General features: G+C 38.3%; 1 protein-coding gene across 2 annotated transcripts in view; it reads right to left on the reverse strand.

Annotated features, from left to right (window-relative positions):
• Positions 1-24,176, reverse strand: part of PPM1D (protein phosphatase, Mg2+/Mn2+ dependent 1D) — a 45,192-nt gene extending 21,016 nt beyond the window's left edge. The window contains exons 1-3 of one of the 2 annotated variants that reach the window (XM_069078068.1): positions 23,594-24,176; positions 18,489-18,714; positions 8,463-8,587 (exon numbers count right to left, since the gene is read on the reverse strand). In XM_069078068.1, coding sequence (XP_068934169.1) covers positions 8,463-8,587; positions 18,489-18,714; positions 23,594-24,056 — 814 coding nt within the window. In that variant the 5' untranslated portion in view covers positions 24,057-24,176. Of the gene's footprint in view, positions 1-8,462; positions 8,588-18,488; positions 18,718-23,593 lie in introns of both variants that reach the window. The other variant, XM_069078066.1, reaches the window with a different exon arrangement.
• Between the last annotated feature and the right edge of the window lie 221 nt (positions 24,177-24,397).

Genomic DNA, 24,397 nt, shown 5'->3' on the forward strand with positions numbered 1-24,397 from the left:
AAATAATTACTTGGGCCATCCAGCACCCATGCTACAGCGAGAAAGAGTCTTTTGATAGGGTTACTGGATTGGTAGTGGATGTAAGTATTTTGGGGGGGGGGGGGGGGGGGGGGGGGGAGGGAAGGGGGATGGGACATGAGCATCAGATGAGGTTCAGCAGTCAGTAAAATGACTGAAACTTACCTAAGGTCTCACAAATCATACCTCTAATAATACATTCTAGAAAGTTCCCAGAAATTAAAACTCAAACTCATTGGTCTAGAATTTTAAAATGCTTGCTTGTTCTCAAATAAAATACATTTTCCGTTCTCCAGACATAACTGGCCCCCAGTAAATCAATCATGCTCGATGTACTCAATATGTGACCTTGACACCAAATCATATATCACCTTTTGCTTGAGTGATCTCATCAGTAAAATAAGGGATTTAAATAAGAGGACCATTTCTAAGTTTCTATGATTATTGGATTTTACTCTATGAAGGGAGCAGTGTGGTCAACTGCAAAGATCACTGCTCTTGGAGTCAGGACCTATATTCATATACAACCTCAATCACTTATTTATTGAGGTGCCCTTGGGCAAATCACTTACCACTCTGGGATTCAGTTTCCTCACTTGTAAAACAAGGGAGTTGGTAAGTAAGATTCCAGGTGCTACCAACTGCTGATAGAGGTAAGAAACTCAAGGTGCAGAGTATGACATATTTTTTAATAGAACCAATGTATGAATTTGTTTTGCCTAACTATGCATACTTGCTAAAGTATTTTCTTTTTTTTTTTTTTCCGTGGGGGGGGGAACGTAAGGCAGGAAAGAAAGAAGGAATAGGGGCTAGGGATAAGAGAGATTCCTTCCCCCATCATCACCACACACAAAAAAGAAGGGTCACTAAGGCTTTTTTTTTTTTGCTTTTTTGGAGGGCAGTTGGGGTTAAGTGACTCGCCCAAAGTCACAGGGCTAGTAAGTGTGTCAAGTGTCTGAGGTCGAATTTGAACTCAGGTCCTCCTGACTCCAGGGCCGGTGCTGTATTCACTGCGCCACCTAGCTGCCCCTCTGAGGCAATTTTTAAATACATAGAAAAGAACAGAAGGAAAGCCAGAAAAAATCATAGACAAAAACAATTTGAAAAAATTACATGCTGAATTTATTATTTAAGAAAATCAAACTGTACATAAGAGATGCAAAGATTTCATGTAAAATGCGCTTTTTAAATGTAGAATAAAAAGTCATGTATCACAGAGGAAACTGCAAAAATAAAAAGAGGTTGGATTGATTAGATAGATTCTTTTTTTTTAATTTTTTTTTATTTTTTTAAAGCAATCGGGGTTAAGTAACTTGCTCAAGGTTACACGGCCAGTTGTTTCTGGGTGTGGTGCTGAGTATCTGAGCCTGGATTTGATCCAGGTCATCCCGACACTGGAACCAGTGCTCTTACTCGCTGAGCCACCTGGCTGCCCCTAAGCAATTGGGGTTAAGTAACTTGCTCAAGGTTACATGGCCAGGTGTTTCTGGGTGGGTGCTAAGTGTCTGAGCCCGGGATTCGATCTCCAGGTCTTCTCAACACTGGAGCCGGTGCTCTTACTCACTGTGCTACCTGGCCGCCCCTGATTAGATAGATTCTAATATTTCTTCCAGTTATAAATCTTTGACCCTATGACCCAAAAACTAATATTGAAAACTTAACTGAACTTTCATTTGGAAACCACAAGAGGGCAGCTCTGCTATAATTTTATCAGCCAAAATTCATGCTAGTATTATTGATCTATTCCTACAAAATTTTAATCTACTAAATTCCCTCAAAATAATATAACAGGGTAGTAAATGGCTAACAAGCAGAAACTCAGCAATGTACATCTGAAATTTATCAAAAGAGTCAAAAAATAGTAACATGCTACATTAGATGATATAATGATATAAATGCTCAAACCAAAATGTGTCAAACTTAAAAAAAAAGGGAACTAAAAGTGCCTATAGAAATACACATGATTATCTCTTTCTTGGTCAATAAATTAGTATAACACCCGAGAGGTCAGTGATGAGGCAAATGGTGGGTAGGGAGCAGAGGTGGGTTAAGCAACAAATAATGAACTTCAAAGAATAAAAGATGTCAGTAAGGTATACGTGAAAATTTAGATAACATATGTGGACAACCCAAAGGGCTCCACTGGCATCTTTTCCACATTAGGAGAAACTGAGGAAGAGATCTTCACATAAGATGAAAGAATAAGTTACCTTGAGTGTCAACTACAATTAGACTATATACTACCACTGCCTCTCCTGACTAAGCCTAAAAACAAGGGATACAAAACTAATTTTCAATAGAATTCATGTTACTAGGTTACCCAGTAATTTGTATTTGATTCTCAAGAGAATTGAAATTGTTTGCTTCAAAATTACACAAAATAGGTTACTAACCATTTAGTCAACAAATATTTATTGTGTATTTACTGATTTTTGTATACTCATAAGGAATTTTGCTTACTGTTATAAAGGACAAATAAAAAATAAGGTTGTTTCCTGCCTCTTAAAGGTTTAGTAACTATGAGGCCTCGAGGAAAGACATGAACTCGGCAATACGCAATAAGTTTTATAAAGTTTAATAGGTATGCAGAAGAAAAGATAAATTCTGACTATCTTCAAATTGAAAACTTCGTGGAAGTGTTGGCAACTGAGCTAAGCTTTGACATTTGGCTGGGTTGAAATGGGAGAAGAGACCAGGACAAAGAAAGATACACAAGCACGAAGAGGAAAGATTTGTTTAGAAAAAGCAAATAATTCCATGTGGCCATAGAGAGTACACATAGAAGAAGATAAGGCCCCTCTAATTTTTTCCATTATATTTACCTGGCAACAAATGTATCTACACTGCTCTCTTAATCAAATGTTTGAATATCTTCATGTCTTATACCTGTACCACTAAACATGTATGAAAAATGACACAGAAAATTTATGTTTTTTATATGGTACTTCTTATAGTCAATAAGCTTCCTGAGAACAAAGACTTCACCTCTGTGTCCTCCACAGCACACAGACTACCCTGACCTTGTATTCAATAGTCACCTAAATAATGAGTTGGCTGAAGGAACAAGTTATACTAAAATGTTCTACTGAAGAGCCACAAGTCTTTGGTCCTAACTAACATTTTTGTCAATGATAAGGATAAGATTAAAGACATAGAAAGCATTCTTAACAAATGTGCTTAAGACACAAAGATAAATGGATTAGTACAGACAATAGACTCAAGATTTGAAATTTTCTTGAAAGTAACCACCTATTATTTGGATGGTATTAAGCCAGTCCAAGTAGATGGCATTATGACAAAATATATAGCAAAGTATAAAGCTTGAAGTCAAAAGATCCAACTCCAAATCTCAGTTTTGTCACTGACTAGATGTGTGTCTTTGGTAAAATCACCTTACCTCTGTCTAGCTCAGTTTCCCCATCTGTAAAGTGTGATAAAAATACTTGTAAAATATATCTTCATAACATGGCTGTGATAAATGAAATTAAAGGATATAAAAAGCACTGTCCTCACTGTAAAACACAACATGAATGTGAGCTATTATAAGATTTCATCTTGGTTTCAGATAATAAATGTAAGGTCCTGAATTTTAAGTTCACACCACACCACACCACACCACACCACACCACACACACACACACACACACTCTCTCTCTCTCTCTTTCTCTCACTCACTCACTCATATATAGACGAAGTACCATGTTTCCCCGATAATAAGACCTATCCCGAAAACAAGCCCTCCCCTTACTGTGTAAGATTCCTCTAAAATAAGCCCTCCCCGAAAATAAGCCCTATTGAGATTGCTACTGTAGTGAAGGTGATCCCCTGCGCTACACGCTACATTACGGTACCCTCTGTTATGCACCGTTGCCCCCCCCAAACGCACGCCGCGCTCCAAGCTGCATACAATCAGAGCTGGAGCAGTGAGCGCATCATCCTGTTCTTCCCCAGTGATTTGCTTATTGAATAAAGGTACATTTTTTTGTTCACATTTACTTGTTTATTAAAATTGCTGTCAATGTTCATTAAAATAAGCCCTCCCCTGAAAATAAGCCCTCTGGTGTTTTTCTGTCCAAAAAAATTAATAAGACAGTGTCTTATTATCAGGGAAACACGGTATAAACCAGGAAATACCAGTTTTTACAGCACTTCATGTGAAAAAGATTTGGTAGTACAAGTAGACCCCAAGATTAACGTATGATGAAGACCCTAAAAAGAACCTAATACAATATTAGGCTACAGTAATGGAAATAGAGACTTGAGACATCATTTCATTGCTTAAATTACATTAGTAATGTTAAGCTTCATTCTGGAAACCATACTTTTAAGGATTCTAACAGACTTGAGTATAGTCAGGAGACAATAAATAGTGGAGTCTAGAAATTATCTCGAGAAAATGATGAAGTGATGAAGGAACTGGATATGTGTAACCTAAAGAGAGGGGAAGAAACAGCACATTAACTTACAACATTTAAAAGCTAGACAGATGAAAGGATTAGACGTGTTCCATGTTACTACAGAGTATATAATTAAGACCTGAATGTTATCAGAAAGTTAGGGAAGTAAACTAGTCTTCAAATCATACTCCTTTCATCAAGCCTATACTGAATGAGAGGGAAGAACTCTACAACAAAAGATCTCTAGTAATGGATTTTTAGGAAATGCCTTATGATGTGGTCTGGTCACTATCCCTAAGAGGTATTAAAAGTAGAAGCAGATTCTAAAGAGAGAGTAGGAGGTTTGACTAAAGCATCTCTAATGACCCTTTCAAATTTAAGTTTTAATGAGCTACAGTCTAATTTTAAAAACATAAGATTTAGTGGTTCTTAGTGAGAATCAAGCACTAGAAGCTTCAAATAAAATAATGAGAATACAACAATGGCAAAGAAACTAAACTTTGCCAAACTTGACTCCTAATCAAATACATGAAAGAGACTTGACTTCAACCCAATATGAACTTCCTCCACTGACAGACTCTTATCATGCACCCACAAGCAATCCCTCCTCCCTCTCCTCTATCCATCTTTTCAAAGCTTCTTTTTATGTGATACCTTTCTCCCACAGAATGTACATCCTTTGAGGGGAGGTACTGTTTTTCTTTTTGCCTCTATTGTATTCCTGTTAGGACAGTACCTGGCATTCATATAGTAAACTGGGTTTAATAAATGCATGTTGATTTGACAGAAATTGCCCACCACTGGTCTTCAAAATTGTAGGAAATGAAAATACCTAAAAGTGCCAAAGTTACTGGAAATACACCTCATTCTTAACTAACCTGAAGCTTAGATTATAGTCCTTTCACTAGATCTATATTTAACTCTCTTCCATCTGGACCTGCCAGAGCTTATATTGTAGGGGTAAGCAATGCTCTAATAAGATCAGAAAATGTCAGTAAACTTAAATGTTTGTTCTTGTCATAGAATACTGAACTGCCCTTGTCCTCTAGACTACAGAATTCCAGAACAACTGTATTCTCCTCTCTAACATGCTGAAAAAATAAAGTAGTCGTTTTGCGTATGTATAATCTATATCAAACTGCTTCCCTTCTCAAGAAGACAAAATGTTAAGAGAAAATTTGGAACTCAAAAAAAATTTTTTTTTTTTGCTTTTTGGAGGGGGGAAAGGTAGGGCAATTGGGGTTAAGTGGACTTGCCCAAGGTCACACAGCTAGTAAAGGTTATGTGTTTGAGGTGAGACTTGAACTGAGGTCCTCCTGACTCCAGGGCTGGTGCTCTCCTACTTACTGCACCATCTAGCCGCCCCCAAATTTTTTTTAAATGAATTTTAAAAATTGTTATTATACATAAATGGGAAAAAATATAAAAATAAAAAGTAAAGCAGTAAGCATTCATGAAAATTCTATGGATTTAATGACTACCTGTTCAAAAGAAGCAATAGAATGATATAGAATTCAGTATACGTGTATGTATATGTATGTATGTGTGTATGTTTATATCTAACAATGAAATAGGCCTCCCTGGATTTATTTGTCATCTACAGAATGTGAGGAGAGCAGCCTTCCTATCTTTGAAATCACAGGATGAAATGGTTCCTCCTTTCCCTTCCCATCCCACTTTCAGACACCATCTGTAAAACTGGCTTAACAGCTCTGTTCAGTTAGCATATGGACACCAGTGTATCTTCATATCCCTAACTACTCACACCCAAACCCATTTATTTCCACAAGCATAATTGCTCTAGCAATCTTTGTTCTATAAGCGAGCATGCCAAAACTGACACTGTATAACTAGTGCCAGAGAAATGATATAGGTTAGGTTTCAAATAGAAAAACAGGTAACAATCCATTGAGTTATGCTGGAAAGTCTATTTCTCAAAAGATTTCTCCATAAAGGAATGAATGAAAAAGTATTTTTTAATAACTTACAACATGCTAAGCACAAAGAGAAGTCTTTGTTCTCTCCTTCACCTGTACTTGCACAGATCAGGGCTTTGGTTAGCCAAGATATATAAAGTAAAACCCAATCTCCACAAAAGAAGCATATCCTTTGGATCTTGATTAAGGAGGGTTTTCCTAGTACATAGCCCCTCCAAAAACCATTTTCCATCAGTCCCACACAAGTTTGTTATAGGTCATTTAAAGAAAAAGGTATTATGAATACAAGATCTTATATTTGTTGGTACTGCGAAGTGACTGGTATTTTCATTTTCTCCTTCTTGGATTTAGCAGGCCTTAGAAATGATCTTCATACATGAAGGAGCTATCAAGGACCATGATGGGTACTGAACAGGTGAGAGTTTCCAAGAATCCCTTTCTGTACACAGGCAGCAGCCAAAAACTTTCATTAGCTTAGTAAGAGAAATTAGACTAAAAGTTAATTGGGCTTTTTAAACATTTTTTTAAACCCAAGAGACACAATGGAAAAGAAGTTAAAAGTACAAAAATGAACCAACTGTAAATCCATACACAGCATTGAGAACAAAAAATTTACAGAGAAAAGCAGAAGAAAAAACTATTGAACACTAGGCTTTATCCTCACCTAAGTCATTGATTCACTATATGTTCATAAGCATTTTAAACTCATTACTGCTTCTGTTCATCAATCTTTAAAACAGGGTTACTAAGGCTTGTATAATTAATCCTTTGCAAAGCATTTAAGATCTCTGGGGAAAAGACTGTATACACTTCAAGTCTATTCAAGAAAGCATGAAAGGGACTGGTTTTGTTTTAATTACCACTCTGTAATGCAGTCCAGTAAATGTCTGGGTTTGCTAGAACCATGGATAAAGAAGTACATGCTAAGGAGAGGTCTTCCTCCAGCACTTATTACTCTGCCAGGAAATAGAAATCAATTATATGTATATGTCCCATAACAGAAACAAAATAGCACCTCAGCCCATAAGAAACAAACAGCTCTAGTCCAGATCTCATCCTCCCTCAAATTAACCCTGCCCTGAGATAAAAGCCAGAAGAACATAATAATCTGTACTTTGACTTCTACTCCCCAGAAAACAGGTTTTTTGCTTTTGACAAATAACCTTCCTAATAAAAGTCTAGATATCATATTCTAAAAGCTACAGAGGGCACTAACAATACTCAGAATCTCAAAAGGTCTTACCAAAAGTGACCAAAACTGTAAAGTTTCAAGAGTAGTTTCTAGAAGTAACTTATATCTAAGTAATTTCAATAAGAAAATGTATTTAATGAATAAACACTGTTCATCCATACCACTGCTCCCCAACACATCCACAACTATCTCCCAACAGCAGAGCAATGGGTAATACAACCAGGGAAGAATTATGTATACATTGTCATATGCTTTCATCCGCTTTTGCTTAATTGTTTTTTGTAAAAAAAAAAGATTTAATCTGGAGGAGGGAAGACTGAAAAATGACTCATAAAGAAAAAAGTCCGGGTAAGACCCATAAAAAGTATTTTCTTTAAAAAGGGGAAGAAAATATATTTAGCAGAGCTACACCACCCCTCTCCTTAACCACAAGTATTAGGCATGTCTCTTTACTAACAACACAGAAACAAATTTGCATTCATTAAGATGATTAGAAAATTGCCTCTTTCCTCTATTTAAGTCAATTCACCTCTGGCTAAAGACAAAAAGACCTTCGTAGGAAGGAACCTATCAGAGAAAATCTCTTAATTATCTGAGAGGATAAAATAGGGAAGGCATTCCTAAGTCGCTTTTAAGTCTATAAGAGGTCCAAAATACCTGCCAATGAGACAATATCTACTAAAATACATGAACAATTTTATGATCTAAAAGACTAGGATAGCAAAGTTCTGATGAGATTATGTATAGTCCCAGTTTAACACAGTGGTCTTCCTCTTCACTTAATGCATTTTTAATAAAGAGTTCAAAATGACAAATTATTCTTTCTAAAACATGCCAGTTGAACATGCCCCTCCTTCACAGTGTACTAACTGGTGGTGAAGCTTATAAGGTCCCACCTAACTTATGAGTCCTGCTTACCAAGTGCTCTTGCAACTGCCAGGAAGGGGATCTGGTCAATAACTGTGCTTCTTCGAACAGGACCATTATGAGTAAGTCGAGGTCGTTTCCAAACAACACGGTTAACCCCAGATTTGTTGATCACACTAAAAAAAAGAAAAAAGTAAAACAAAGGTGACTAAAGTAATATAAATATAAATAAGCTAGTTTAACTTTTTTTCCTCTTTCATTAATTTTACTAGGGCAATTAATACAAACTTAAGAATAAAAATTGCCTCCACCAAAATAAATATTTGAGGGCCAATTCCAAGTAAAAATCTAGACATCATAGGGGATAGAAAAAGGATCCAATCCATATTCTCAAGAGAAATATAGGGCTGTAGCACAGTGAGTAAGAGTACCGGCTCCAGTGCTGGGATGACGTGGGGATCGAATCTGGGCTCAGACACTTGGCACCCACCCAGAAACACCTGGCAGTGTAACCTTGAGCAAGTTACTTAACCCCAATTGCTTAGGGGAGGCCAGGTGGCTCAGCGAGTAAGAGCACCAGCTCCAGGGTCAGGATGACCTGGGGATCAAATCCAGGCTCAGACACTTAGCACCACACCCAGAAATAAATGGCCATGTAACCTTGAGCAAGTTACTTAACCCCAATTGCTTTAAAAAATATATTTTTTTTTAAAAAAGAAAGAAATATAGGGCTACAAGAAAAATTAAACAATATAAAAGTTAGTGAGTAGTTGGTCAAGACTAAGACTTCATTATGCATGCAGCCAGGAGCTACTAAGTGACTCCATGAAAACATGACAGTAATGATTAAACATTATTTTAAGATTAACCTGATGATGATGTATGAATGAATTAAAGGGGCATAAACGCTGAATATAGGAAGCTATGTAAGTAGCCCAATAGGATGAAAAAAAAATCTGAATGAAGAGTACTGACATCAGGAAAAGAGAAAGGGACATAATGAGATATTATCAGGAATACACATGAGGAAGGTAAGTGACAGGTCAAAGTTTATGATGCCTCCAATATTTTGATCCTATGTGATAAGATGGATGGTTCCATTAGCAGAAAAAGTTATTTCTACAGCAGAGATTTCCATTTTAATTATACTGAGTTTGCACTGATAGTGGGACATTTTTTGACCTGGATATCCAACAGGCAATCAGAAATGCAAAACTGGACAAATCTTCATGGACAAATCAGCACTGAAAAAAATATATGTATATACATACACACATATATGTATACATGTCTATATGTATGTGGAGGTGACAGACATAAAAGTGTTAGATAAAGCCAAACGTCTGAGTAAATATGAGCTCTGCATGAGAACCCAGTGACCAAAGACTAAACTTAACCACTGTCCAGATTTAGAAAAGAAAGGAATAAAATATAAGAAACAGAGGCATAACCAAATGAACATAGTATCATGAAGGCCAAGTAACCAGTATATCAAAAAGGAAGGAGTAGCACATTATCAAAACTGCAGAAGAAATTCAAAGAGATCGAGGACTAAAAAAGGCAACTAACTGTGACAACTATAAGGTGCCTTCAAGAGTACAATTCTACAACTGCACTACAAAGTTAAGAGTAGAAGCTAGATTTCAATGAGTTTTACTCCAGAGAGAAGTAAAGAATGCAAAGATAAATGTAGACAATGCATTCTAAAAAAATGGAAGGAAGAAGAGACATAGGACAATAGAGAACAACAGGATAAATATTTTTCCAATATGGAAAACATGTATTTTTTATTTTATTCTGAACTTAAAAGAAGAGATCTGTCTACAGGAAACTGCAAATCTATTATGTATAAGCTATCATTAGCTTGATTTTGTAAGTATAGAATAATTTCAGCCTGTAATCTTCAAGGTTGTCCTATCTCTTTCTGGTCTGCCTTCTGTTTTCTTCTATTCATTTTTATCAAGTGTCAATGACCCTCTTTTCTTTCCTTTAATTGGGGAACATGGGGGGCAACCCCAACACTACATCCTCCTCCCTAGCTTCCCTCAACCCATGGGGGTGCAGGAAAAAGATTTTATACCAAATATGGGTAGCCAAGCAAAAAAAAATTCCACACTGGTTATGAGTACAGTTCATTCAGCATCTTGAATCCATTGACTCTCTACTAGGAAACAGGCAGCATGTTTTATCTTTGTTCCTCCATTTGGAGTTTATCTTGATATACAGTGTGAGATACTGGTATTTACCTGATTTCTGCCAGACGGCTTTCCAGTTTTCCCAAGAGTTTTTGTGAAATAGTAAATCCTTACCAACCACAGTAATCAGGATATCTTTAGATTTATCAAAAGACATGGTACAGCACTTCCTTCGGTATTTTGTGTACCTAACCTATTCCAATGGCCAATCTCTCTATTTTTTAACTACATTAGACAGTTTTAATGATTACTGTGAATTTTTTGAAGGCACACAAAAATAGGCAATGTATCAAGGTCCCACAAAAGTTAGATGAAAAGAATAAAAGTATAGGTTAGAGTGAATCCTGAAAAGAAAAATGTCTTCCTTTGAAGCATGAGGAAATATACTGGTTTAGTTTAAGAATTTAAAAAAAAACACACACCTGGCTTTGCTCCATATTGCCTATGCGTCCTTGTTACTTCATTTCTTTGGGGTTCAATTTTCTCATGTTTAAAATGAGAGTGGGACTAAATGATCTCTAAAAGTCTATTCTAGGTCTAAATCTATAAGTAATTCAATTATAAGATGCTATGGAAGCAAAAAGGGATGCATAAAATAAGAATAAAGATGTCATGCGGAATGGCTTCAACCTAACTATAAAGGTGGTCTGCTATAAATTTAGGAGTAAAGGGCAGAGACCAGAGAGTTTATGGGTTTTCTGAGATTTGGAAGGTTATCTAAGCATCCTTATAGAACAGAAATATAAGACTGAGATCTCCTATAAGTATTGCTTTAACTTATCTAACACTCAATTTTAAGAAATGACTCTGCTTGTAAGGATTGGAACACAGAATGCTTTAAAGATGTCATGATCTTAAAGGCATTCATTTCTCTGCTACTGTTACTCCTTCCATGTCAGTTTCCTTATAAGCAAAGAAAACTTTGGATCTAACAGTAATTTGATTAAATTTAATAAATACTGAGTGCCAGGTGTTGGGGAAACAAAAATAAATCTGAGTTCCAGCACTTAAGAAGCTGACATTCTACAGGGAAGGAAGGATAAGACAAACACACAAGAACAACACAAGGCATGGAATTATGCGACCAAAGGAAAACTTTCAGGCAAAGTCCTCTAGAACAGTTTGAAAATTAAAAGATCACTTTCAGATTGGTAGAGCAGGCGATCAAGAAAAGCTATAAGAAAGAAAAGGCACTAGAGCAAAGTCTTTTTTTTCTTTTTTTGGAGGGGGAAAGGCAGGCCAATTGGGGTTAAGTGACTTGCCCAAGGTCACACAGCTAGCAAGTTTATCCTAGGCCTGATTTGAACTCAGGTCCTCCTGACTCCAAGGGCCAGTGCTCTATTCACTGTGCCACCTTGCCACCCCTAAAGCTAAGTCTTTAAGAAAAAAAAAAAGACTGAAAAGCTGAGAAAAAAAGGAAGTATATTTTAGGTATAGAGAAAGGTCTGACTGATTATAGATAGAGAACAGATGCAAAATATATAGGAGTGGTAGACACAAGACTGTATAAAAGGGTCTTTTATACATACTTGAGTTTTGTGTATATACTCTCCAAAACAAGTTAGGTATATTCCAAAGATAAAGATACTAAATTAATCCACCACTCCCACATCAGCTGAAGCAGCAGCCACTCTTGATTCTAAATACACCAAAACAATCACTGCTAAAAATATTATCTCCCTCCTAGAATCCAAAAAACATTTGAGTCAATCAGCTTGGAAACAGCCACTGAAATGTTTATTAAGTACGTGACCAAAGGGATGAGAAAGTACATTCCTAACCAAAAAAATTAATAAATAAATAATCCAAAAACTGGTGCTTTTGCGCCATGCTTCCCTACTGCTACTATTACATGAGTTTTTGGTTTGTTTGTTTTTTAAACCGAAATGCCAAAGGAAGATTTCAGTCAATGTTATGCAAGGGACCAACCAAGGAAAAAGAAGAGACTAGAATAAACAAAACTTGGGCCAGTTAACTATTCCTTATTACTTCATTACTCTAATTAAATTAACAGCTGAGTATTGTCAGTTTCACCACACTAGTTATCTTTCATCTATTCTCTCTACTCCCACTGCAATGACCCAACTACAAGCCCTCATATTACCACCTGACTGAACAATTGTAACCATCCTCCTAACAGATCTTACCTATACTCCATCAGAGGGGATAGGTAAAGAGAAAGGAAATAAGCATTAAGTGCCTACTATATGCCAAATGCTTTATAAATGTTATCTCATTTGATTCTCACAGACACCCTGGGAGGCAGATATTATTTTCCTCACTTAACAGTTCAGGAAACTGAGGCAGTCAGAGTTTAATTGATTTGCCCTGGGTCAGACAGCTAGTAAGTGTTTAAAGCCACATTTGAACTCTGGTCTTCCAGACTCCAGGCCTAGCATTCTATTCACTGAGCCATGTAGCTTGCTAGGGCATAGATCTGTGATTTCAATGGTATAAGAAACTCCCAGATAAGGAAACTTCCTCTACCAGTGAAGCTCAGGAGTTCTACAGCTTATACTCAGAGCCCAGTCTATAATACTGAGAGGCTAAGTGACTTGCCCAAGGTCACACAGTCATAATGTGTCAGAGTAAGGCAAGTCTTCAGAGCCTCTAGGTGAGCTCTCTATCCTCTATATTATACTGCCGAAAAAACATTCTTCCTGATGGACTGTAAAGCCAAGCACAAGCAACTTTCCAGAGGACTGCTGCTGTAAACACTTTAAGGTTCTAATCACATAGTATAGCCAACTATTTATTCGGCAGTAAATTAAAGCAAAACATTCACAAAAACCAAAGGCATTCACGTTAAAACATAACAACTTATCACTAAAGTGGCCACACAGTTTTAAACAAAAGATATCATTCAGTAAGTCCTTAACTCAAACATCCTTAAGGAGCAAGCCTCCCTAAGGGACACAAAGTACAAAGGTCAAAGTTCTCCACCCCTAGGTCACAGTAAATCATGATCTTCTCAGTCAGCACTATTTTATACCTCTGATGAAAAATCTTCACTATCAACTGAGAGTTCAATTAAAATTCCTCTGCCTGGCTGGCATTCAAGGCTTCTCATAAAATGGTGCCACTCTATCACTCTAGTCTTACATTATTATTTCTTGCAGTGAGTGAATCTGGCACTCCAGGTAAACTGCACTGATCTGTGTCATCTAAATATGTATTATCCTATCACCGTCTCCATGCCTTTGCTCACAACTGAAATGTTTCATTTCCTTCCATTGCTGAAGTTAAGAGACATCCTTTAAAACCAATTCAAATGCCAAATAAAAAGTATTCCTAGGGGGTGGAGCCAAGATGGCGGTGTAGAAGCAGGAAAACTCCATATGCCCCCCTCCATAACCACCTCAAATAGCTATAAAAAATGACTCTAAACAAACTTTAGGGCTACAGGACCCAGAAAGTGACAGAGTGAAACAAACCTCCCACTGAAGACAGCTCAGCAGGCCTACAGGAAGGGTCCATTGCAGCATGCTGGGAGCTGTGCCCAGCCCAGATTGAGTCCTCGGTTTTAGCCTCAGGGAGGCCACAACCAGCCCCCGCTGGAGGGACTTCAGGAAAGTGGATCACCAGCAGCTGTGGTGGTTTCCAGAATTATCAGCCCACAAATGCCAAAGACAAAGTGAGAGGTCAGTGTAGACTTTGTGGGAACAGGGGGTCCAGAAGTGCGGTTCAGCCTCTGCCCCCCAGAGGGAGAAGTTGCTGAGGCGCAAGAGCTGCCTCCATGTGGCTGCTTCAGAGCTCCTGGCCTGCAGATTGTAAGGGGACCAAACTGGATCTGGATCGCTGTCTTGGGTGTGGGTCCTAAGGTGTGACCAGGTACCAGAGACACGTGGAGGCTTCAGAGAGGGTAGCCAACTAATAGCTCCAGCAGCTGAGAAAACCCCAGCAATTTGGGACAAAGCTCCCCTCTTTGGAAGCAGAGCTATACTGAGGCAAAAAGCTCAAAAGTCAAGTAATTGAGTGACAACATGAGCAAACAAAGGAAGCAAAGCAAGCTCAGCAATCCAACTTTAGACTCCTATTTTGGGGACAAAAAGGATCAAAGGATGGAAAAGGAGGAAGACAATGAAGTCAGAACTCCTGCACCAAAAGTTTCCAAGAAAAATATCAATTGGGCAGAGGCCATGAAGATGATGGGGGCCAGGAAGATTAAGGGGGCTGGCGCAGAGGCACAGAATGCCTTAAAAAGCCAAATTTGCCAGATGGAAAAAGAATCAGAATTAGACTGGAGCAAATGGAAGCTAGTGACTTTATAAGAAATCAAGATGCTGTTAAACAGATCCAAACAAATGAAAGAATAGAAGGCAATGTGAAATATCTCATGGGGGAAGAATAGGAAGGCAAAAGGGAATGGATCAACCTTATTCCCATAATTTCACTTGAGGAGGGAATGAAATACATACTACATAGGGTATCTCACCCTCCAGGAGAATAGGGGGGGACAGGGGGGAAGCGGATGAGGGGGATGATGAAAGGGAGGGCAGGCTGGGGGGGGGGAGGGAAGTTGGGAGCACCCACTTTTGAAAAGGAACAGGATCAAAGTAGAGAATAGAACAAGTGGGAGGTGAGAAAGGAGGGAGGGAAATATAGTTAGTCTTTTACAATATATCTACTATGTTATTGTTTTGCATTACCCACACATGTACAACCTATACTGAACTGCTTATCTTCCCAGTAAGGGTGGGTGACAAGGGAGGAAGGGAATGAATCTGGAATTCAAAGTTTTAAAATCAAATATTCAAATATATATATATATATATATACTATTATTAATACCATTTTACATGTAATTGGGAAATAAGATATACAGGCACAGGGGCATATAGATCCACTGGAAAAGTGGAAAGGGGTATGGGAGAAAATATGGGAGAGAGTAGATTGGAGGAGGGGATATCCTGTGGGACTGCTATTTTGGGGCGGTGGGTAGGGGAAAAACAGGGAGAAAATTTTTAACTCAAAATCTGGTGTAAATGAATGATGTAAATCAGAAGTTAAAGCATTTGGAAAAAAAATTAAAAAAAAAAACCTTGGATCTTTTGGATCTATGGATTGGACCATATGAAAGAAACACAATACCAACATGAGATCCTCACAAGGAATATAAATAACCATAAGCACTATTTTTTTTAATTTCATAAATTTTAAAACAAAGCTTTAATCTCAATGAAATGTATTTAAATATATTCTTATGTTATTACTTTACTACCTGCTTCTAGCTGATCTTACATTTCAGTTTAGAAAACTGGGCTCCATAAATTTTTTTAGTATATTGATCTCAATATAGTCAACATATATAAGATATAACTGGTTTCCTTTGCAATCCTTTACTCATTTTAAAACAACATTATTTTGCGGTATCCTTAGGCTTTACCAAAATGCCAAAGGGATCTGCAACATGGAAAAGTTAAAAGCCCTTGGTTTAAACTATGAAAATATACTAATAAAATTAATTTAAGTTTCAAGTCTCAAAAATACCTGCTTGTAGACATATAGTTGGCAGGGACAGAAGGAAAGAAAGCAGTAACAGTAAAATCTAGCTTCAGCAGGCAAGAGAAAAAATATCTGAATATTGGTTTTGGCTCAACCCTCCCTCCAACCTCACACTGAACCATGCCTCATTCTAGAACCCCAATCACTAAGCCTATCATACAGCCTTTAACAATGACTTGAGGGAGTGGGAGTAACAATTTTTTTTTTTGCCTTTTGGAGGGCAATTGGGGTTAAATAACTTGCCCAAGGTCACACAGCTAGTTTTTTTGTGTTAAAGTGTCTGAGGCCCGTTCGGAACTCAGGTCCTCCTGACTCAGAGGCTGGAGCTTTACTTTCACTGAGCCACCTAGTTGACCCAGGTGTAACAATTTTTTACTGAAAGACTTTCAGGTTGGTATTATCTGCTCATCTACTGCAATGCTAATGGTAGGAAGGAAAGGAGATATTTCATCTCTAGGGCAAATCAAAAAGGAAAATAGCGAAGATAAGCATTATAATCTTAAATCAGTGAGAAGTGATGAAAGTAAAAACCTGATAAGATATCACAGTATGGAAAGTCATCCAAAGGGCATTTAAGGCTAAATATGAAAAGAAGGCAACAAAAGAAAAAATGGAAAAAAATGTGCAAAAAATAGGGGAACCATCATACTTGGACTCTAATATCACAGAAGATATGACACTTAAAAGAAAATACAGATGAAAAAATAAGGTGGACTAGATTAAATGTATATACAGAGAAAAAATCCATGCCAGATGCAAAACAATTGTGAGGCCACTAAGGAACGAATAAGCAAGGTCTCCAAAGGAGATGAAGACAGCAAAAGTTTTAGACCTTATTAATATGCACACAAAAAAATACCAAGTGAACATCAAAAACTACAAACTTATCTAGCTACTTTTCCAACTACACAGAACCTTTAACAGAGTGATCCATTTATATACAAATCAAAGGAACTCAATGAGGCTATTAATAAGGAACAAGGCAGGCTTTCCATTCAACAAGGGACCAAATTTCCCCATTTTGCAATTTATTGAAAGGTGTTGAGAACATAAGTACTATGCACATATTTTTGTTGGTTTTATACACACACGCATGCATATATGTATGTGTGTGTATGTTAGAACAAAATGCTACCTTATGTGTTCTTTTTTAACAAAATGTTTCCCTTTATAAATCAACATCATTAGGGATACCTTAGAAAATGTAACAGAAATAATAGTATTCAGTGATCTTCTGATCATAAACATCAAGTGAAAGACATAAAACAGGATGTTATTCTCTCACTAACAATTTATTTGCCACTATGATGGAAGAGAAATAGCAGAAAGTTCAATTTGAAGAGGGCTTCCCTGTGGATGGTGAGCTCTTCCATTGTTGTTAGAGTCATCCTTACTATAAGCTACAGATAACACTGTGCTGATTTTATCTCGCCCCAAGACACTTTAAAGCCTCCATAATCACTCAAAGGAATTTGGCCTGTCCATCTACACAGGGAAGGTTAAGTGAATGAAAACAATGTCAAAAGTCCAGGTTTCATCATGCATTTGCATGGACAACCTAAAGAGTTTGTCCAATAAGTAGTATATCTGAGACAGGAAATAAAGGTAGCCAACAAGATGGGCTAAGGGTTGAAAAGGAGAGCAGTCTGGATTGCTTTTAGAAGATTTCAGAGCCTAAACTTGCCATGAAAGTAAAAGCCCAGTTTTCCAACACTACCATTTTCCAAGTGGCAGCAAGATGCAGACCACCATGGCCTGTGAAAAACTAAATATGAGTACCACACAGAGGGACATGGCAGGTGTGACTAGGAAGCAAAATCTAAGTAGTAATTGCAAAGAGCAGGAATAAAAGATCTCTCAAAGGGATTATAGGGCAGGAAGAGATGAGCTGGTTGTGTAGCAAAAGGTAATCACAGACAACCAGAGAATTCCTCCGATGTAATAATAATAATAATATTACAAACATTATTTTTATAGCTAACATTTATACAGCACTTACTATGTGCCCAGAACCATGCTAATCGTTTAAAATTATTATTTCATTTGATCCTCACAACAACCCTGGGAGGTTTCCTCTTTTTATAGAAAGTGAATTAAAAGAAACGTTAAGTGATTAAATTCCCAGGGTCACACTGCCAGTGTGTCTGAAGTCAGATTTGAATTAGGTCTTCCTGACTCCAGGCCTGGCACTATTTCCACTGTACCACAACGTGGAGAAGAAAGTGAGGAATGCCTCTAACTTTAGTAAAAGAAAAATGTGCTAAGGATTTTGATATATGCACACACATCCTTAATACAACTAAGGTTACAGAAACTGTATCTTTACTATAAGGTGAGTAAGACAGAGAAAGAAAAAAAAAACTTAACAATACACTACCTCCCACCAAGTCCTTCAATCCTTTCTCTTTCTTTAGGAAGTTCAGGTTTGTGGTCCTGTGTCACTTCCACAGCTCTGATAAAATCATCTTTTGGGTCGTCCTGAACTCCGAGGACCACTCCTGAGTCTCCCACATGAGCTACATACATCTTTGTACCTCGGATGATAACTACGCTTGCAGTTGTGCCCGATGTGCTGGGGAGGCCAGTCATAGTCTTAGGCCATTCTGCTGTAATGAGAAAAGAAATGTAGGTTTTATTGTTGTATATTTCAACACAAACTTAACAAAAAATAGACATGGTACTACTATAATTTTAGAATTTAATCACAACAGATATAAATTCCACAAAGCAAAGAAATTTAAGGAAATGTCAATACTATCCTATTTGTTAAGTATCAAAAATGTTTTATCTAGTTCAATCCTCCAGCGTTTCTACCTCAAAATAAAACTACTCAATTTTATTTCTATTACTTCTGCATATTCTTTTGGTTTTAGATTGTGTTTTTATATTTAGAGGCTAGTATATGTTAAACTGTATGTTAAGCTACTTACTTCTAATGGCTGGACAGATTATTTATTGTTTCCTATTCAATCTTAACTTTAGAGAAAGCTGATTTATTAAACATCTACAACACATAAGAGGAGCCAGAAACTTAAAAACAAAGAAAAATCACAAAAGTGAAAAAATGATGCCATAGGATACCACAGTACAATACCAAATACAAAGGCTTAACTATTTTAAAATCCCACAGAGAATTAAAGGAACCTAAATGTTAACAACGTCTTGACTGGGGTAAAGTTGAATCCATCAATAATAATGGAAGTTAAAAAAAAAAGTCAACCAACAACCTTGATGGAGTTTATTAGGTGATTAGAGAATATGTAGAAAGAAAAAAAATGACAGTTGTCTTTAAAAATTATATTCATACAAACATCCTGAAAAAAAGGCACAAGATACCTAAGAGTTCCCTAGAATAGTAAATCTAACAATTTAATTAAAAAAAAAAACCTGAGAAATACTAGTAAATCCTACAATTTTTATATATACTGCCCAATAGAGACAAGTATACTTTTCATATTTGTCTTTCCATGTGTCTCTTTCTCCTGCCCAGAATTTATTTATTTAATCACTAGGAGCTATAGATGTTCAATTAAATTACAAAAAAATTCATAAAACAAATATAACTTAAAAGATTTTTAAAATTTTAAAGTTAAGGATTCTAACATACTTTGCCTTTTATAAAAAGACATTAGAAGTAGCTTTTTCACTAGATCCAACTTATTTACAATTTTAAAAACATAATCACATAAAATTAATGTATAGATGCATTCTCACAAACTTAAAACATCATCAAAGGAGAGTATAACTCAAGGGAAAAATTATAGGTTAGGCAGCAGATAAATGAACCTTAAAGTATTTACCAACTTCTCTTTCACACTAAAGCCCATTAAACCTTCACTGTACAACCTGTTAATTTGAGTACCTGGCTCTGTTACTAACTAGCTTTGTGACCTTCAACAAATCATTTAAACTTCTTTTGAGTCTCAGTCCCCTCCACTACAAAATGAATTGAAGGGAAGAAGGACTGAATTAGATTAAGTCTAAGGTTCCTTCCAGCTCTGAGTCTGAGGTGAAAAAGATTTCTTCTATCACTTTTATCATTCTCTTAATTAGGTCCACCAAGAGATATTACAGCATTAATTATTAATAAAACTTCCCTAAACTAAATAATACAATATTCATTTTCCTCTAAAGTTTTATCATGATATAGTTATATTAACACAGTGCCTGTTTGAAATAAAAGTCATAGATGACTGAAGTTGGATATTATTCTCCTAGATTTCTCACCCCATCTTCCTCGAAAGCAACATGGACAAAGAAAAAAAAACACTGGATCTTTCTTTCTTGGGGGGCAGGTAGGGAGAAGGGGCTCAAAGGGAGGCAAGTGGGGTTAAATGACTTGCGCATGGTCACAGAGCTACCAAGTGTCTGAGGCCCCATTTGAATTCAGGGCTGGTACTCTATTCACTGCATGACCTAGCTGTCCCCATATCTTTCAAAATGATATCAATTTCAGATAAAATGTGTTTTTTCAAGAAAACAGATTTATGAAACACTGCTCATTTTTCTGCTCAAGTGGAGGCCCAAATTAATTAAGCAATAACAGATTTCTAACACATGGGCAAGAAGGAGGGTAGGGATTAAAATGATAAGGCTTATTAGTAAGCAATAGAAAGAAAATGATGTATTAGTATTTAGTCATAATACAACCCATTATAAATTCCATAATATCCTATTCCCTCAACATGATAACAAAGTAATTTTCCCTTTCTTTTGGATGAACTAATTTCTCCTATCATCCACAGGAGGAATGATACCTAGGGGAGGCCAAGAGAAAATTTTTCCATTGGTCACACTAAACCATGAAGTTCTCAGAAGTACAACTAGACAAATCTCTTAAGGAAAATGGGATACACTAGAAGGTTTTTACATCAAGAAAGCTGTTGATAAAATTTATCTGTAGTAACAGTATTTTGTCATTTTAAAACTGGGAACAAATTGTATACCCGGTGGCTAAACAAATTGTAAAATATAAATGTAAAAGTATCACTGGGCCTTGCAGAGCAAAAGCAAACCCAAGGATCTATTGACATATTATTAAAGATCAAAGTAGAAGCAAAAAAATTAATAATACTACATTTTACAATTTACATGGGAATAAAACTCTAGCCAAAAACACTAGGCAAAACTGATACTAGAAAACATAAACCAGTCAGTCCTCTCCTCTAACAAAAAGAAACCTAATCAAGAATAAGAATGCATGTACCCTTCATCCAAATCACACATGCTATTTTACTTAACTATTCTCACAACTTATTTATGCTGTGGATTCCATTGTATGCTAGAATTTGTATGATAGTTAGAAACCACTTTATTAAGTGTTTTCTCTCAAGAAACTAAGTAGGAGGATTCTTTTAATATTATACGTTAAATACACCTCTTTTAGTGTCAAGCCTTTGATACTTTCTTGTGTACTTTGCTCTAAAAGAAATTTAAAGAACACAACCATTTAGGTGAATGAGGCTTACTTTATCCAGGGTTGCCTGTAGTTTGTGGTATAAAACATACTTTCTTTGCCTTATTTGTCCTAAAAGAGCCTAGAAGCATTTATGAATAACTCTGGAAAATCTCTCTTCTAGAAATACAAATTTATAAACAAAGGCCTAATCCATGATTTATAAAAATAACAGCAAGAGTGTTTCTAAGCAAATTAGTTGAGTCAATAACCAGAAGGTTGCTAGGGTGGTATGTTTTTATTTATATACTAAATTTGCCATAATTCCATTTACAACAAAGTGCTTTACGTGTAAACAGTAATATTAAATAATGCCTTATGTCTTGCCCTTTGCACCTTGTTACAACTGTGTACAAAAGTGTTATACTTCTAGAATCAACTGTAGTGCTTTCAACTCCTTTCTTGATACTCAAAAACAAAACACATATATAATGGAGCCTCTGGGATTGGTGGGGAAATAGCTCTCAACAGCTGACTGGTTGGTCCATACCTCAATCAAACAACTCTGGGCAGAAAGCCAGGCAGATGGAAGACTGACTTTGGGAGGCGTCTTGTTCACAGGCACAATTTGCTTATACCAGCGTTTTTTAAAAATATCTCATATTTGGCTAATTAAGTATGCTACTCCAGAAACATTAAAAAGCTCTGAAAAGCACAAACCTAACAGGGATTTTTTTTATCTTACATTGATTTAAGACACATGCGCAGAAATTAATAAACAGTTAAGTTTTCCTGACCTTACATTTTGAGTTTGTTTTGCAGAAGCTTTCCACTATGTGGAAACTCCCTCCCTCCTCTCCACCCCCATCCTAGTTCACAGCCTATTACAGAGATGCCAAAGGTTCAATGGGTGAGTCTGTCTTACAGCTGGAGTCTAGAGGCAGGATTTGAACATAGATCTTCCAAACCAAGTTCAGACTTCTATTCACTAAGCCTCCTGGCCTTTCTTGCATTAGGGAACCGGCTCTAAAAATTACTCAACAAAGTAACCTCAACTATATTCTCCTTTTGCCTGCGACTGTCGCTTATACTCCAAAACCAAAATTTTTGCAAGCATTTTCTTAAAAGACCTCATTAGATCTATTTCAGTTATATTGTTATTACTCAATTTATCTGGATTGTTATTCCTAAAACTAAGAATTCCTAAAAGAATACTAGGCAGCAACTGGTAATAGTATTCAAAACATTCTGTAGTGCTTTATCACAGAATTTCCTCACATTCTCTTAGTTCTTTAAGAATTAGAGATGTCTAACCTGGAAGGGGGTTAGAGTATTATAATAACTCTTCCAAAGGGCTTTAGGAAGGTCAAAGGAGTTAGACTTGTTTTGCCGGAATCTCAAGGGGCAGAACTAGGAGCTAAATAAAACGAGTCTAAGCTGTAAAGAGGCAAATTTAGATTCCAGGAACGGAAAAACTCCCTAACACTTGGAGCATAAGGTCTTCGAGAAGAGACCTGCTGGGCCGCTTGTCGGGCAAGCTGCGGGGAAAATTCTTTTTCGGACGCCAACTAGGTCGAGATGGCCTCTGAGGTTTCAACTCTGTGATGTGCGAGCACCCCGTTCTACAATTCTGAATCCTACTCTGCATATTCACCCCCAATCCCGACTGTCAAGAACTCAGTTTTACAGAACACACACCGAGTGTGGACTAGGGGAGGAAGACCGCAGCGTGCCCAGTCCTCCAGAGAGCAGTAAGAAGCAAGGGGAAGGAGGGTGACACATTCAATTGAACAGGGACTCAGGGAGGCGGGAAGAGAAGGCGGGATGATCGGGTAGTTTTATCTTTCGACCAAAACTTAGCGCCGGGTTTTAAATGGTCTGTTGCGGCTTTGGGAAGCTGGGGGGGGGGGGGCCCCGGGGGGGGGGGAGCTCATTGCTATAGCGATGGTCTCATATCGCTATGATGGGGTGGGGGGGGGTGCAAGCAGAAAGGAATCAGACAGAAGCAGGGAAGGCGGGAAGGCAGCCCGCGCGGGATAGGGGGTGGGGGGGGAGTGGAGGTGGCGGTCACGGTCACGGTCACTCACCCAGTTTCTTCCACATGGCCAGGTGACAGGCAAGGAAGCCCTTACGGATGGCGGCGCACACTTCGGCCGGCTCTACCGAGGAGAATCCTTTCTGCTTCTTGATGAAGCCCCACAGGTGCTCCCGGGCGAACTGCGCGGCCTCTCGCCCGCCGTGACCGTCGCACACGGCGAAGAAGGCCACTGAGGAGCGGCGGCGGTGCCGCGAGTAGCCGCGGCCCGCGGCCAGCGACGAGGCCCCGGAGCCGCCCGCAGGCTCGCGAGGTCCTTCCCGGGACGCCGCCGCCGAGGGACCCTCGCCCCCCGGGCCCGTCTCGTCCCCGGGGAGCGGCGGCGACGACCCCAGCGAGAGTTCGTCGTCGGCCGGCGGCTCCGGCTCCACCACGATCTGGGTCACGTCCTCCATGTACTTCCTCCCGCCTTGGTCGGAGAAGACGCTCACCCCGAGCGAGTAGAGTCCCGCCATGGCCGGATGGCCGGGACCCTCCCGGCCCCACTCAGCCCGCCCGCCGAGCCCGGCCGCGCGAGGTCCTGGATACGCGCTCGCCGGCCGCCAACTATTGTTTATCTTCGACGACGCCGAGCTGGGGGAGGGGAAAGAGTGGAGAGGAGGGGGCGGGGGAGGGGGCGGGCCCCGAGGAGGGATGGGGAGAAAGGCGGGGTGTAGGGCACGCGGGGTCGGGACTTGTCCGCGCAAGCTGAACGTTGAGCTGAGGTAACAACGATGCCCCGGCGCGGCTCCGGGTCCGCGCCTGCGCAATGCCCTTCTGGCCACCTCGCCCCGCCCTTCCCACCCTACTTAAGTCA

The sequence above is a fragment of the Petaurus breviceps genome, unplaced genomic scaffold (assembly GCF_028583685.1).
Source record: "Petaurus breviceps papuanus isolate PSGF00001 unplaced genomic scaffold, PetGlider_PUasm1.0 91023, whole genome shotgun sequence".
In the NCBI taxonomy this organism is placed as follows: domain Eukaryota; kingdom Metazoa; phylum Chordata; class Mammalia; order Diprotodontia; family Petauridae; genus Petaurus; species Petaurus breviceps.